The 13,818-nt window shown below is 34.3% G+C and overlaps 1 protein-coding gene across 1 annotated transcript; it reads right to left on the bottom strand.

The window, feature by feature from the left end:
* Window positions 1–3,702: 3,702 nt before the first annotated feature.
* Window positions 3,703–13,765, bottom strand: LOC18097010 (protein PIN-LIKES 3). The gene is made up of 12 exons (XM_024597238.2): window positions 13,333–13,765; window positions 13,184–13,233; window positions 12,872–13,049; window positions 9,866–9,945; window positions 9,628–9,752; window positions 5,524–5,645; window positions 5,183–5,425; window positions 4,932–5,024; window positions 4,616–4,716; window positions 4,451–4,503; window positions 4,168–4,353; window positions 3,703–4,035 (listed from the first exon to the last, which is right to left on the bottom strand). The coding sequence occupies exons 3-12, from the start codon at window positions 13,004–13,006 to the stop codon at window positions 3,911–3,913; spliced, it is 1,263 nt and encodes a 420-aa protein (XP_024453006.1). The 5' UTR covers window positions 13,007–13,049; window positions 13,184–13,233; window positions 13,333–13,765; the 3' UTR covers window positions 3,703–3,910.
* Between the last annotated feature and the right edge of the window lie 53 nt (window positions 13,766–13,818).

Below are 13,818 nucleotides of genomic sequence, written 5' to 3'. Positions count from 1 at the left end.
ATTCTTCCTTTAACTGCATGGTAGTTGGTGTATATGCTGCTTCTTCTGTGCAAGACCGTGCTAAGCTGTGGGAAGACATCACCACTCTGAAGTTTGCCTTTGATTTACCAATGGTTGTGATAGGTGATTTCAATGAAACTCTTCATGCTCATGAGAGAAGTAGCGGCTATATTAATCATTCAGGGTCAGCTGCTCTTCGTAAATTCCTATCCGATTGTGCTCTGATTGAATTCAAACTGCAGGGCAGCCGTTTCACTTGGTTTAGGGGGGATTCCATGAGCTGTATCGATAGGGCCTTTGCATCTCCAGAGTTCCACCTTCAATTTCCATTCTTATCACTCAGCCGCTACCCTAGGGGGATGTCTGATCACTGTCAATTGCTTCTTCAGACACCAAAGGTTGATTGGGGATGGAAGCCTTTCCGCTTCCTTAACTGTTGGTTGTCTCACCCTTCATTCTTAGCTGATTTTCAGATCCTCTGGTCTGATAGCTGCAAGGAATTTCCAGGGGACTATAGATTGGTAAAGAAACTAGGAACTTTGGGGAAAAAACTGAGACAATGGAACAAATCCACTTTCGGTAATCAAAATACAAAACTTGAAGACATTCAGAACTCCATCACAACCATCGAAGATTTAAGCGAGGTTCGCCTCTTGTCTGAGACTGAAAAATCAAAGCTTAAGAATCTGAACTCCGAGCTTTGGGAGGTCAGCAGGAAGATTGAGGATATTTGGAGACAGAAATCCCGCCAAAATTGGTGCAAAATGGGGGATAAAAACACTCGTTTCTTCCACCTTTCGGCAAGTTTGAGGAATGGCCGCAACCAAATCAGCACGATTGAACTGAATGATAGATTTCTAGTCTCTCCAAATGACATCAAAGAGGGTGCTGTCAACTACTTCTCATCTCTGTTTACCAAGCCACAATGCAAAAGAATGGAAATGGGGGGCTCGGGATTCTCCAAAATCTCAGAAGCAAGATCAGTTTGGTTAGAAAGATTACCTTCATTGGAGGAAGTGAAGCAAGCTGTATGGGATTGTGACGGTTCAAAAGCCCCCGGTCCTGATGGGTTCACCTTCTCCTTCTATAAAAAGACATGGAATCTTATCAGCTCCGACATCTTTGTGATGGTCAAAGAATTTTTCAGAACAGGTAAATTACCAAAGGGGATTGGCTCATCCTTTGTAACGTTGATTCCGAAGACTAAGGGGTCGTGCAGATTCTCCCAATTCCGGCCGATTAGTTTGATTCATGGGTTGTATAAAATAGTGGCAAAACTATTGTCCACTAGGCTCAGACGTGTCTTGCCAGATGTGATAAGTGTAAACCAGTCTGCTTTCATTGCGGGGCGTCAGATTCTAGATGGGTTCATGATAGCAAACGAGGTTGTCCATACTATTCGCAGCAGGAAGGACCACGGGTTTTTGCTAAAGGTAGATTTTCATAAAGCCTTCGACTCGATATTGTGGGAGCATATCGATTCTACCATGGATTATATGGGTTTCGGCTCTCACTGGAGGAATCTGATTTCTGAATGTTTGTCCACATCTAAATTGGCCATCCTCATAAACGGCTCTCCTAGCAGCGAATTCAGTGTGGAGAGGGGTCTCAGGCAAGGGGACCCCCTCTCTCCTTTCCTATTTGACATAGCAGTTCAGGGGCTATCGGTTTTATTCAACAGGGCATCTGATTCGGGTTACTTCAAAGGCTTGCAGACATTTCCAGGGCACCACATAACCCATTTGCAATATGCAGATGACACTTTGATTTTCCTGCCAAATGATTATTCCTCTCTTCTGCATGCCAAGAGGATCCTCCGCTGGTTTGAGATCATTTCCGGGCTGAAAGTTAATTTCTATAAGAGCTCACTTATAGGAATTAATTTGGACAACGAATACACTTCAGGTATGGCTAACGCAATTTTCTGTCGCAGTGACACTTTCCCAGTCACATACCTTGGGCTGCCTCTTGGTGCTAACCCAACTAGGCTCTCCACTTGGAAACCGGTATTGTCAACAATCAGAGCAAAGTTAAGCAAATGGAAAGGGAAGTTTCTGAGCATGGCTGGGAGAATATGTCTTATTAAATCTGTCTTAAACTCTCTACCTCTATACTACATGTCTGTTTTTACTATGCCAAAGGGAATTACAAAGGCTATATCCTCCATCAATCGTCGTTTTCTCTGGAAGGGCACCTCAAATTCACATGGTATTTGTAAGGTTGCTTGGAACAAGGTAATTAAGAGTAAGTCGCTTGGAGGTCTTGGGTTGGGTTCTATTCAAAACAAAAATTTAGCTCTGATGTTTAAATGGCTCTGGAACCTTGATAAAAGAGTGGTAGGAGGTTGGCAGGATCTTATCCTACGAAAGCACCGGCCATATTTCGTAAATGGCCTTCCTGTGTTTGCAGGCTCTTTATCTCCAACTTGGTGTGGCTTGGTATCTGCAATTTCCTTAAATCACAGCATATCCGCTCCCCTCCAATCCAATGTCGGGTTCAAGGTGGGCGATGGGAGAAACATCAGGTTCTGGTCTGATTCCTGGCTAGGCCATGCAGCCCCTCTTCAGTTCATGTTTCCTAGGCTTTACAACCTCTCCCTGCAGCAATCTTTAAGCATTGCAGAAGTCCATAACCAAAGTGATAACTCAATCAATCTTTCTTGGAGAAGACCACTTCGATCCCGCGAGCTCTGTATACGGGAAAGCTTGATAGCAGAAGTGGAACGTGGTCTAGTCTTCTCTGATGGTGAAGACAGAAAGATTTGGAAATCCCACAGCTCCAACGTCTACACAGTCTCCTCAGGATGCCATCTTCTAGATGGTTTAATTGTTTCATCAAACCTTCACTCCCCTGCTCTGCTTTGGAAAGGGTTTGCTCCTCCGAAAATAGATGTGTTCATATGGCTTCTCCTAAACGGCAGTGTTTGCACAAAAGATTTCTTAGCTAAGAGAAGAATCATCAATTATGAGGATGCTCTTTGCCCTTTCTGCTGCAAGGAGATTGAGACTATACATCATCTCTTCCATCTCTGTCCTACATCTTGGTCTCTCTGGGGTAGACTCTTCAGATGGTTTGGGTGTGTAGGCTGTCTGCCAAAAGACCCAAATCATAACCTTCAGGAATGGTCCGGCCTATTAAAAGGAAATTTTCAACGTCAAGCAATTACCCTTCTCTGTAAAGGATTATACTGGTCAATTTGGATAGCGCGCAACAATATGATCTTCGACTCCAAAATTCCAGATTGGGATGTTATTTTTGACCTCACCTTTCATCGGTTGGCCTTTTGGTTGAAGTCCTCTGTTAAAAATTTCAGTTACACGGGTTCCGATCTTTATAGAAATCCTGAATGTATCATGAACTGGACTAACTAGTCGGGGTTGTAAATTCCTCGCTCTCTTTATGATTTAATTCCCCCCTGTAATCTTTCTTATTTCAGCCCTCATCTTCTTAATGGGGTCGCCTATTTATAATATTCTCGATTACTATAAAAAAAAAAGTTTATAGCGTGGGATTTATGATCGCACAATGCCAGTATTACCTCCATGGGTTAAAAGTGGCAATTTGTACTTCATGTGCTTTGGAGGTTTGGTGAGGGCACAAAACAATATAGCATTATGTATTAATTAAGATTTTATTAAATTTCAATTTAAATAAATTAAAAAAAGAAAGAGGAAAAGAGTACTAAAACACTCATCAAAACGATAAGTAAAAGTACAAGGATTTGTTTTTCTTATTGCATTTGTATAATATACTTGCAGCAAATTTTGATATTGTCGTGTTTCAAAACCTTGAGATACAGTGCGTAATCTCTTTATTTACGTGCGTATTTGCAGAAAACTAATGAAGCAAGCTAACTGATAATGCATTGACTGATCATCACGTCGAAAGAGATCAAAGAGGCAGGTGGCAATTATCTGACAAACCAGATGAAGAATGCTGACCAAAGTGTTAGTGAAATGGTGGCCAAGGAATAGGTGTATAGCATGATCACAGAGCATTCGGTTTGGCCAGCTCCAAACAACTGGGTCATCGTACCTGCCAAGTCAAGGCCAAAACAACAAGAGAGAAACAAATCGAGTTAATACCAAAACACATGAACATGGTGGAGCTTTGCGTGGATCTTGTAGCAGTAAGGCATATAATTCACTAATCATAATTAACAGAGACCTATGCCGATTGCTGGAGGAAGTGCAAATTGAAGCAGAAGAACAAACTGATACAGTGGGTCAGAGTGCAACAAGCCAAAACGGATTGCATATTTAATGATAAGAGCTCCCGAAATCGGCAAGATAATATACCGGACTGCTACTATACCGATAATCACCATGAGTGGCACCTTTGACCCTTTCAAACCTAAGGACATCAATGGTGATCATTGTTTCCATCTCTCAACAATTCAACTTGTGAAAGAAGGAAGGATCTTGACAAAAATCAAAACGATCACGCTTACCCTCCAGAAGATTTGCTCCCATGATCAAAGTGACAGATGGAATGGCTGCCTCCCTGCAAACATGAAAGGAATGCCAGGGGAAACTTGTTAGGTAGCTGAAAATGAAACTAACATAACATTTTTGGTTGCTTGGGAATTTTCGTATCATCAAAATCGGATACTGACCCGAGAAAGTACGCAGAGTCTTCCAACACATGAAGAGGGGCATTGTCACCAATAAAGGCTTTTTGGAACGTGGGGACGACACCAATAATAAATCCAACAATCTATAAAAATGAAGCAGTAAAGGTGTCAATCTGGCATTTTATACTTTAGTATAGAAAATTTCAAGATTTTTTAACGTGACCAAGAAACTGTAGGAAAAAAAATCTGCAAGCTGCTTATTAATGCCTGCTTCACGAAAATGTCTCCATAAATGTTCTTCAAAGATCAATGCTGTTCAAGAATAAACCAGGCATGTACAAAGCGCAGATAAGCATACCGCTCCGTTAATTATAGGCGAAAACAATCTCCTCAAGTTGAGTTTCTTTATAACCTTCTGAAAGCCCTGCTTAACGTTACTCGGAAATGGCTCCTGTCAAGAAATATTGACAGGTAGGATGAAGATTTCTCTTAAAGAACATTTTATTTACCTTCAGAACGAAAATGTGCTCATAATGAACATAAACAATATATTGAAATAGATAAGAAAGCACTGAAAAAATGAAGGTAAATATTCAAATTTCAAATGACCTTGGCCTTCTCCTGTGGCACTACACAATCAAGCTCCAAGCGCTCCATATGACCCTCTTCAAGCGAGGGCTCTTTTAAAGGGAGGAGGGGCCCTGTGCGGCATTTTGGAAGGTTTTCTGTTGTTTCTCCAGCAGACTCCGTACCCTCCGGCAATTCATCCAGTTTGGGTTCATCAGAATCCTTACTTGATGAATATACACGCACAATATGGTATACATATGACCACAGATAGATGCTACCAATCTGAAACATAAAAGTAAGATTGGAAGGAGGTTTACGAATCCCAGTTCCCTACCACCACCATTTTTAAATCAAGTTCAAGTTAGAAAATGTAGCCATACAGCCATAGAGAGCGAAGCATATGCCAGACCGCGCGTGTTACAGGAATTAGAATCTCCAAATGGACTTCCTTTTTCCTTGCAGACAGCTGGGATCAGTATGAGAGGAATGGCGCCCAGATTTCCTGTTCACATCGATATGCATCCTATCATATCATCATATAATATTATTTACTTATAGCAGTAAAGCTGAGGTAGTTTCAATTATGAGGTGACACGTGGACGTCTGATCATTGTTTAATACATGTGAGGTACAAATTAACATATTATTCGTGTCAATAAAGCATAGTTATTAAACTTGGGGCCGGGTTTCGGGTTATATGGGTCAACTCGGATTAACTCAGGTCAATCCAAATCAATTTAGAAAATTTTAAAAAAAAATTAAAGTTTTAATATTTTATATAAAAAAATTAAGAAAAAATCCATGTAAATATAGGTTATACATATTGTAAATATGAAGTTTAAAAAAATATTTTTTAAAAAAATTTATCCCACATTAAAAAGATATTATATTAAGCTTTTAAGGTGAAGTATTTAAATCAAAAAAAAAATTTATCCTACATTGAGAAAACATAATTTTTTTCTTGGGAACATAAAATATATATACTAATAGGTTTCAAATCCCACATTGAAAAAAGATAGTTTTTTTCTTGGAAACATAGAGTATATATACTAATAGGTTTCAAATCCCACATTGAAAAAACATAGCTTTTTCCTTGTGAATATAAAGTATATATACTAATAGATTTCAAATCCCATATTGAAAAAAGATAATTTTTTTTCTTGAAAACATAGAATATATACTAATGGGTTTCAAATCTCACATTAAAAAAATATTATGTTATTCTTTTAAGTTAAAGTATTTAAACCAAAATTTTTTTTATCCCACATTGAAAAAATATAACTTTTTTCTTGGGAACATAAAATATATATTCTAATGGGTTTCAAATCCCACATTAAAAAAAAAACACTGAGTCTTGCCCGGGTCTCGCCCAGGTTGACCGCCGGGTCGATCGAGTTTGGTCGAGTCATTGCACCGGCCAGTCTTTTAACAAACTCAGACCGGGTCGATCCGTCGGACCGGTCCGGATTTAATAACTATGGAATAAACTAGTGAGGTAGCATGCTTTTATTATTAATCAACGCAGAATTCCAATGTTGATAGAAAGCATCTATCCTTCTCTTTATTGGTCTTGATGGATTGGTGTGAATTAATTTTTATGAGCAGAGATACGGTAAGTGAAATTTATGCAATAACATTAAAATAATTTCTTTTACTGTTTGTTACTGTGGGCGAACAATGCTTGTTTTAAAAAATAAATTCATCATTTAAATGTTTTTCTCAATTTCATTCCTGCATGTTGTCTTATGTTGTTGATATTTTATATGTTAAGTTTATATATATATATATATATATATATATATATATATATATATATATATATATATATATATATATTCTTATGAATTCAAGATGTTTGACAACATTTAAAAATTAATTAGAGGCTAATTAATTAATAAAATATGATTTAAATTTAAATTTCTAGTATAAGAAATAATTTTTTAAAAAAAAAGAACAACCAAATTAAAAAAAAAAACATCCATATCCTTTTTTTCATTTTCAAGTGAAAAGAAATCATTTTGGTCAATAAATATTCAGTTCATGAGTGTTTGGTCCCTGTAGTTTTTGTAATATATGTTTTTGTCCTAAACTTTATTTATTTAATGTTTTAATTTTTAAGTTTGAAAGAAGAAAGTCATTGTAAAAAAAGGAAAAGAAAAACATGTCGGTTTGCCACATTTTGATTATAACTAATGTCAATTTTGGTGTCAATTGATTTATCTTGCCTAGAGGATTTTATTAGGGTGATTTGAAACTTTTATCTTGACAGAAAAAGTAGATTGGAGTTCAGAAAAAAAAAAATTGTTTAATTTTAGATTTTAGATTTTTTAACTTGTTGAATAGTTTTTTTATGATAAGGTTAGAAATGAGTTTGATGTGGTTTTTATGATGTTTGTAAGAGTTTTTCTTTTGATATCTAATAAAAATAGATTTTGAAATCTAAAAACTCGAAATGGTTAGAATTTGAATTAGTAAATAATGCGTCGTCTGCTAATATGATGACACATCACCAATTTATTTTTTTAAAAAGACGGACAACTAAAAAAAAAAAGCAAGTCAGATATGTGGGCCTAACCTGTTGATCTTTTTCTATACTTTTTACATTTTTTTTCAAAAAAAAATTTTTTTTAGATTTTATTCAAAATGCACTTTAAATAAGAAAATTGAAATAATATTTAAATTATTATTCAATTTGTCATGGTTTTTAAATAATATTATATATTTTTATAATTATATTAACAATTAATTTTTAATTATTATATACCTCTAAAATATTTTAAGAATGTGCTCGTGAATATTTAATGGAAATAGTTTTTTCTTATTTTTTTTAAAAGATTTTTATATGATTTTATAACAATTAGTTTTTTTCCTTTTAATAACATACACAACATCGAAACATTATTTTATTAAAATTTATTTTTAAAATCATGATAAGTTTTTATTTAAAAACTAATACTTCTAATTAAAAAATATATTTTTGTTAAAACAAAAAAAAAATGCATTAATAATGAAATAGAATTTAGATGGAAGAGATATATATTCTTAGACTAAATTTTTTACAAGCATTTATTTTAACTAACATCACTTTTCATTCAAAAAGCATCCTACTAATAAAAAAAATATTCAAATAAAAGAAGATAAATAAGATAAAATAAAAAGAGATTTCGTCTAACAAAATGTATTTTTTTCCAGAATTTAAATTATTATATTTCATACAAATATCTATTTTAATTATAAAATAACTAAATAAAAAGAAATTTTAGAAATGAGCCCGCAGCATCAACTTAGCAAATAACTAGAAAACACAAATCCTCTCAAGCAAATTTAAATGACAAAATAAAATTAAACCGTGTAATGTATAAACTATAGCATGAAGAGTTTAGTATGATTAGTCATTACTCGAAGTCCTAAATATTAATAAGCATTACCCGCCTACTCCACGAGCATAAATCTATGATAAATGTTTGAGGTGAAGAATTGAAGATTTTATTCTTACGTTTACAAGAATTACCCGCCTACTCCACGAGCATCCGTACTAATGGAAGACGGAAGACGCTACCAGTTTGGTAGAGTATATTTTTACGTTTTAAAAATATTTTAAAAAATAAAAAGTATTATTTTAATATATTTATAAGTAAAAAATACTTTAAAAAACAACTATAACTACACTTCCAAACAGGTAATAAATTATAAAATGGGTGGAAGAGATTCCCAACAAAATTATATGGATTTTTATATAAAAAAATTAGCATGATAAATTAAAAATATTATCCAGTCACAAGTCATAGAAACCAAGATCAATCATGATAAATTAAAAATATGTTTGGCGTCGGAAATTCACCAAGCAATTGAAATAATTAAATAATAATGCTCTTCTCTATACACCTTGAATTCAAGTGAGACCAATGTACGTGGTGTTATTAGTATGATTTGTTTGATTTTGATAAGATGGATTTTCAATAATTCTGATTATTTAAATAATGTTTAAGTTTAATTCTCATGTTAATGATGTGTCTTAATTAACCACACCTTTGATCATATTTCATAACAAAATCACATGTCCGTGGGAGCGTGGGCTGATGGCTAATTGTAAAGTATCGTAGAAAACATGCATGGCATTTTCCCTATAGCAGCTGCATTAATTGTGGACACACATTCAATGCACTGCGGGCGGACTCATCATGCATTGAGTGTTCTTTATTTTCTGTACCATTTCTTTTTCTTTACTCATTAGCAAAGCAGATAACCTCCATGAAATTGAAGAACATCTGAAACAGAATCTTAAATTCACATCAGTAAAATGGCATATCATCAGACCTGAAGATTCTGACTATGCTACTGGTACCCAATGCCAGTGAACTAGCTTTTTCAGACCTTTGTTGTTTCTTGAAGACCAATATTTTGTGAAAATGTAAACTGGAAAGGACACTCAAGATCTGCAGACATACCTTCAATTAACTAGCCAAATATATAATAAAGCCTACCTCCAGCACAGGATCCCAAGATCATGCCCCGCATACGTTTAGGAGCTTTGGTAATTTTTATAAGCAACCATCCAAGCACTGAGCCAATGATAAAGGTGATGAGAACATTTAGCGGCATGAACCACCTGCATAATTCAACAACAGTTGGATTTAAGAAACTAGCAGGAAAAAAAAAAAAAAAAAAGAATGCCACACTGAAAGCAACTAGCCCCAAAAACAATTGGCCAGTGAAACTCACAGCTCAAGCAAGCTTCTTAATGTTACGAATTTTGCCAAGCTGCTCCCAACAAGTGCTGGACTCAGGACATAAAACACAAGCTGCACAACAATTGAGTTTAAAAATACACATTATAGTCATACGGAATTCAGAATGTTCAATGCATCAATCAGAGCAACACAGCAAGGAAAACCTGAAAAAAATGTATTCACCACACCCCTCTACCCCTACCTTGTATCAGGCATAGAAAAAAAAAGTTTCAATTCTTGAAATGAATAATGTTGTTACACAAGTCTAAAACTGATGCTGTGCGTGTAATAAAAGTCCTAGCAAAAAGGTTAATAAAAAGTCTGGACTCATCAAATAATCTTTCTAACAAAATCAAAATCAGGTTATAAGTTTTGATTTAACCGTTGATTTAACCGTTGATCGAGTTGAAATTTTACCAAAACATTCTAAAAACTTTGTTACCACTAAGTTTAAGAAGACAACTTCATCTGAGTTCAGAAACATGTTTAAATTCAGCTCCTCAAAAGTTATTGCTCTGGATTTTTTTTTATTTTTTTTCTATATTTGGACTCTTTTTCTTTAGATTGAGACTCTCAATTTAATTAGGATTTTACTAATTATGATATTTTTCTTGTATTTAAATAACATTGCATGCTTCTTCTTCTTTTTGGAAAATCATTAAACTACAAAATTTTTCAGAAAATATTAGAGTTTTCTTTATAGTTTCAATCTATAAACTTAGAACTCGAGAACCTTAGTTTTTATTAACATTATACGCATGTCGATTAGTATTAGAGTGGGTTGACATGTTTGATGGACGGCTATCGTAGCAACTCACCTCGTAGTATAGGATTGTAAGCCTTATGATACACAATGTGGGCTAAAGAGGCAGCACAAGGAACCCAATCACATAAACGAGGTCGTTTAGAGCAAATAATGACAACAATATCGAATTGCTTGGAATATTTAGTTTGACGAATACGAGGCACAAATAGAGATCAAAAAGAGAAGAGGGATGTGCTTAGAGAGTTATCTCGGAGCGAACCAAAGCCTAAATTCATTTATAAAAAATCATATAGACATCATATCATGTTTATATGAATAATGGTGTTCATGAAAGGCGAAGGAGACTTAACTTGCAATCAACTTTTTTAAAAAAATTATTTTTAATTTCAATGAAATTCCTTTTTTAATGGAATTTTTCAAATAAGAAATTCATTAACTAGTTGTTAGAGTTGGAAGCTTATTTTTATTTCAAAAAGATTTCTTGTTATTAAAAAATAGAACTTGTCATACACATACTTTTTTATGGTGCTAAAGGACAATGGTTTGAAGTTCTAGAATATAAAACTTGTACTAGTAAGCCCTTAATTCCTTCATGACAAGCTAGCTTTTGAGACAATCATTAATTTTAGAGTTTATGTAATATGATTATGAAGAAACTTTATACGAGATAGGTAAGCAATTAGATTATTATTATTTGATTTATGTTCAATATTATTCTCAAATAACAAGAAGAAGAAATGTAAAAGAGGTGTCGTCTCTTCATAATAGATTGTTTCAACATTGTAGCAGTGACAACAATAACAACATTAATCATTAATGCAAACATTGTTTCGCTTCTTGATGTTTTATCTACCAATTAATGGTGAAGGAGAAATTTTGGAAGTTTTTAAATTAGTGTCATGTACTGATTCTTAATGTCTTGAAGTACTAGAAGAAAATGAGAGTCATTTTAATCGGGCAATCCTTGAAGAAAAATTTGAAGAGTACAATCAAACACCATCAATTGCATTACTCTCCATGAAAAAAAGATTAATTGCGGGACTGAAACCATGATTTAGAAAATTAAAGAGTAAGTGAAAGAAGTAGAAATACTAATTAACATATCCACAAAATTCTTCCTTACCAAAAATAATAGAAGATGTTTGCATAAGGAATATACCAATAAGTCAAGAAGTCAAACGAGCCTTGGAGAATGAATATATAGGACTAGAGTTTAGTAATGACACAATCAGAAATCCAAAGGTAAAACAAACTACAAAAAAATGTTGAAGATGCAGCGAGAGAACTTTCGGATGTTTTTCAACACATGTACTTGATAGGAAATCAAAATTATTATATTTGAAGTACCTATTCATTTGAAAACCAAACCGAACCGAACCGAACAGAAAAAAAATCAAGCCAAACTAGGAAAAAACCAGGCCAAAACCGAAAAACCCGAGCCAAACCGAAAAACCGAGCCAAACCGGTTTGAACCAGTTTTTGTCCAAAAAACCGAACCAAATCGAAACCGGTCGGTTTGAACCGGTTTCGGTTTTTAAAAAAAAAATCGGTTTGATTATTTTTTTTTTATCAAAACTGAACCGAACCGAAAATAATCACTCCTAGTTGAATCATGTTAAAATTTTACTAATAATATTTTAAAAGGTCATATTACCCATAAGTAAAAAAAGATAGCTTCATCCAAGTTCATGAATATACCTAAATTTGTCCTGGAAGTTTAAGAAGATTATTACTTTCAGTTTAATTAGGATTTTACGCTTTTTTATATATTCAAGCGGCATAGTAGGCTCTCTTTTTTTAGAAGATTATTGAATTACGAACTTTACCAAACAAAAAAAAATACCAGACGGTAACTTTAGAGCTTAAAAATCCTGGTTTTATTCATGCTACACGCCGCGTAAAAAATAGAACGAATCATTATACAACCATAGTCAATAATCAACCATTCATCTGGAACAGTATGAAAATTTGTCCTGCCCTCAAGAAATTGTCTTGTATCAGATAAAGCTATTGTCATGTATGATTCTCAAGACTTAATTTCGGCATTTAGAAAATTGTTACAACGGAAATTGTTGAGTAAATTATCTGTTCCAAATCCCTAAGAAAACTTGCTGACAAGAATCATAGTTTATGAACTAAATCTTCCCTCAGACGAATAAAAGCTCCATTGTTTTTTCTAGTGTATATATAAACAGATAGAGAGAGAAGCAACAGAACCAAACAAATACTTACATTGTTCAAATGATTTCGTGCATCTGCCCCCAAAATTCCCACGCGCTCAATTGCAAGAAATACGCCAACAGCAGTGAGCAGGAGCACCTTCAAAACTGGCATAAGTGCAACAAAGAACAGTTTCCAAATGTCCATAGAAGCTTATAAAAGTAGCTCTTAGAGTCGTTCCCACACCAGACTGGGGAAAAAAAAAAAGATGGTTCTCATAATTAAAATCTCTGAAATTCCACAAGAATTAACTGCCATAAGAATATAACTAACAGGTGCATGGAATTGTGATCTGTGTGTAAATTGTTTCAGAAAACACTTAACTGAACAGGATGCTTTTGAGCAGCTAGAGGCCACAAACTAGTGTATTAAATCTGTTCTTGGTCCATAAGCAGGCAAGAAGATTAGAAGTTTAATTTAGAATAGCAAGGCATTTATGATTAAAGAAAACTTGGGAAAGAAAAGCAAGATACCTTCAAAAAATAATTTAAAAAAATGGAGTGATGAAAATGGAGAGGCTGTCATCTTCATCAGAATAACACTAAAATAGAGTAGACAATCAAACACGAATATGGAATGGTATATTAGCACTCACAGAGAATATAAAAGTAAAGTCAAATAGAAAATAATAGGACTAAACAAGATTGGCATCCCATCAGTGCAAGAACTCCACAAATATCATATTATGGAATGGGAAACATTTTCATGTTTCTCCACCATGATATCACATCGACGATAAGACAGATGCATTTAAGAGTGAGTGATCAACTACGATACGTAAAGGAAACACACAGATTCTCTTGAATAAATGAAATGCCACCGTTAAGGCAAGAATGGTTTCATTTTTGTGATGGGAGAAGGCTGGGTTTGAGGGAAAATACTGTCTCCCCATTGCTCAACTCATTTATTTATTTATTTTGAGATTTGATTATTAGTTCCTGTACTGCAAAGTGGGGGTA

The sequence above is a fragment of the Populus trichocarpa genome, chromosome 3, assembly GCF_000002775.5.
Source record: "Populus trichocarpa isolate Nisqually-1 chromosome 3, P.trichocarpa_v4.1, whole genome shotgun sequence".
Taxonomy (NCBI): Eukaryota; Viridiplantae; Streptophyta; class Magnoliopsida; order Malpighiales; family Salicaceae; genus Populus; species Populus trichocarpa.
Note: the sequence above shows the minus strand (reverse complement) of the source record. Positions and strands in the feature narration are given on the sequence as shown.

Excerpts from the sequence above, each read along its gene's own strand:
- LOC18097010 (XM_024597238.2), bottom strand. The coding sequence starts at position 13,006 with ATGGACATTTGGAAACTGTTCTTTGTTGCACTTATGCCAGTTTTGAAG. Across the intron at positions 9,946-12,871 it reads CACGAAATCATTTGAACAAT|CTTGTGTTTTATGTCCTGAG; the intron begins GTAAGTATTTGT and ends ATTGTTGTGCAG. Across the intron at positions 5,025-5,182 it reads TGCCACAGGAGAAGGCCAAG|GAGCCATTTCCGAGTAACGT; the intron begins GTCATTTGAAAT and ends ATTTCTTGACAG.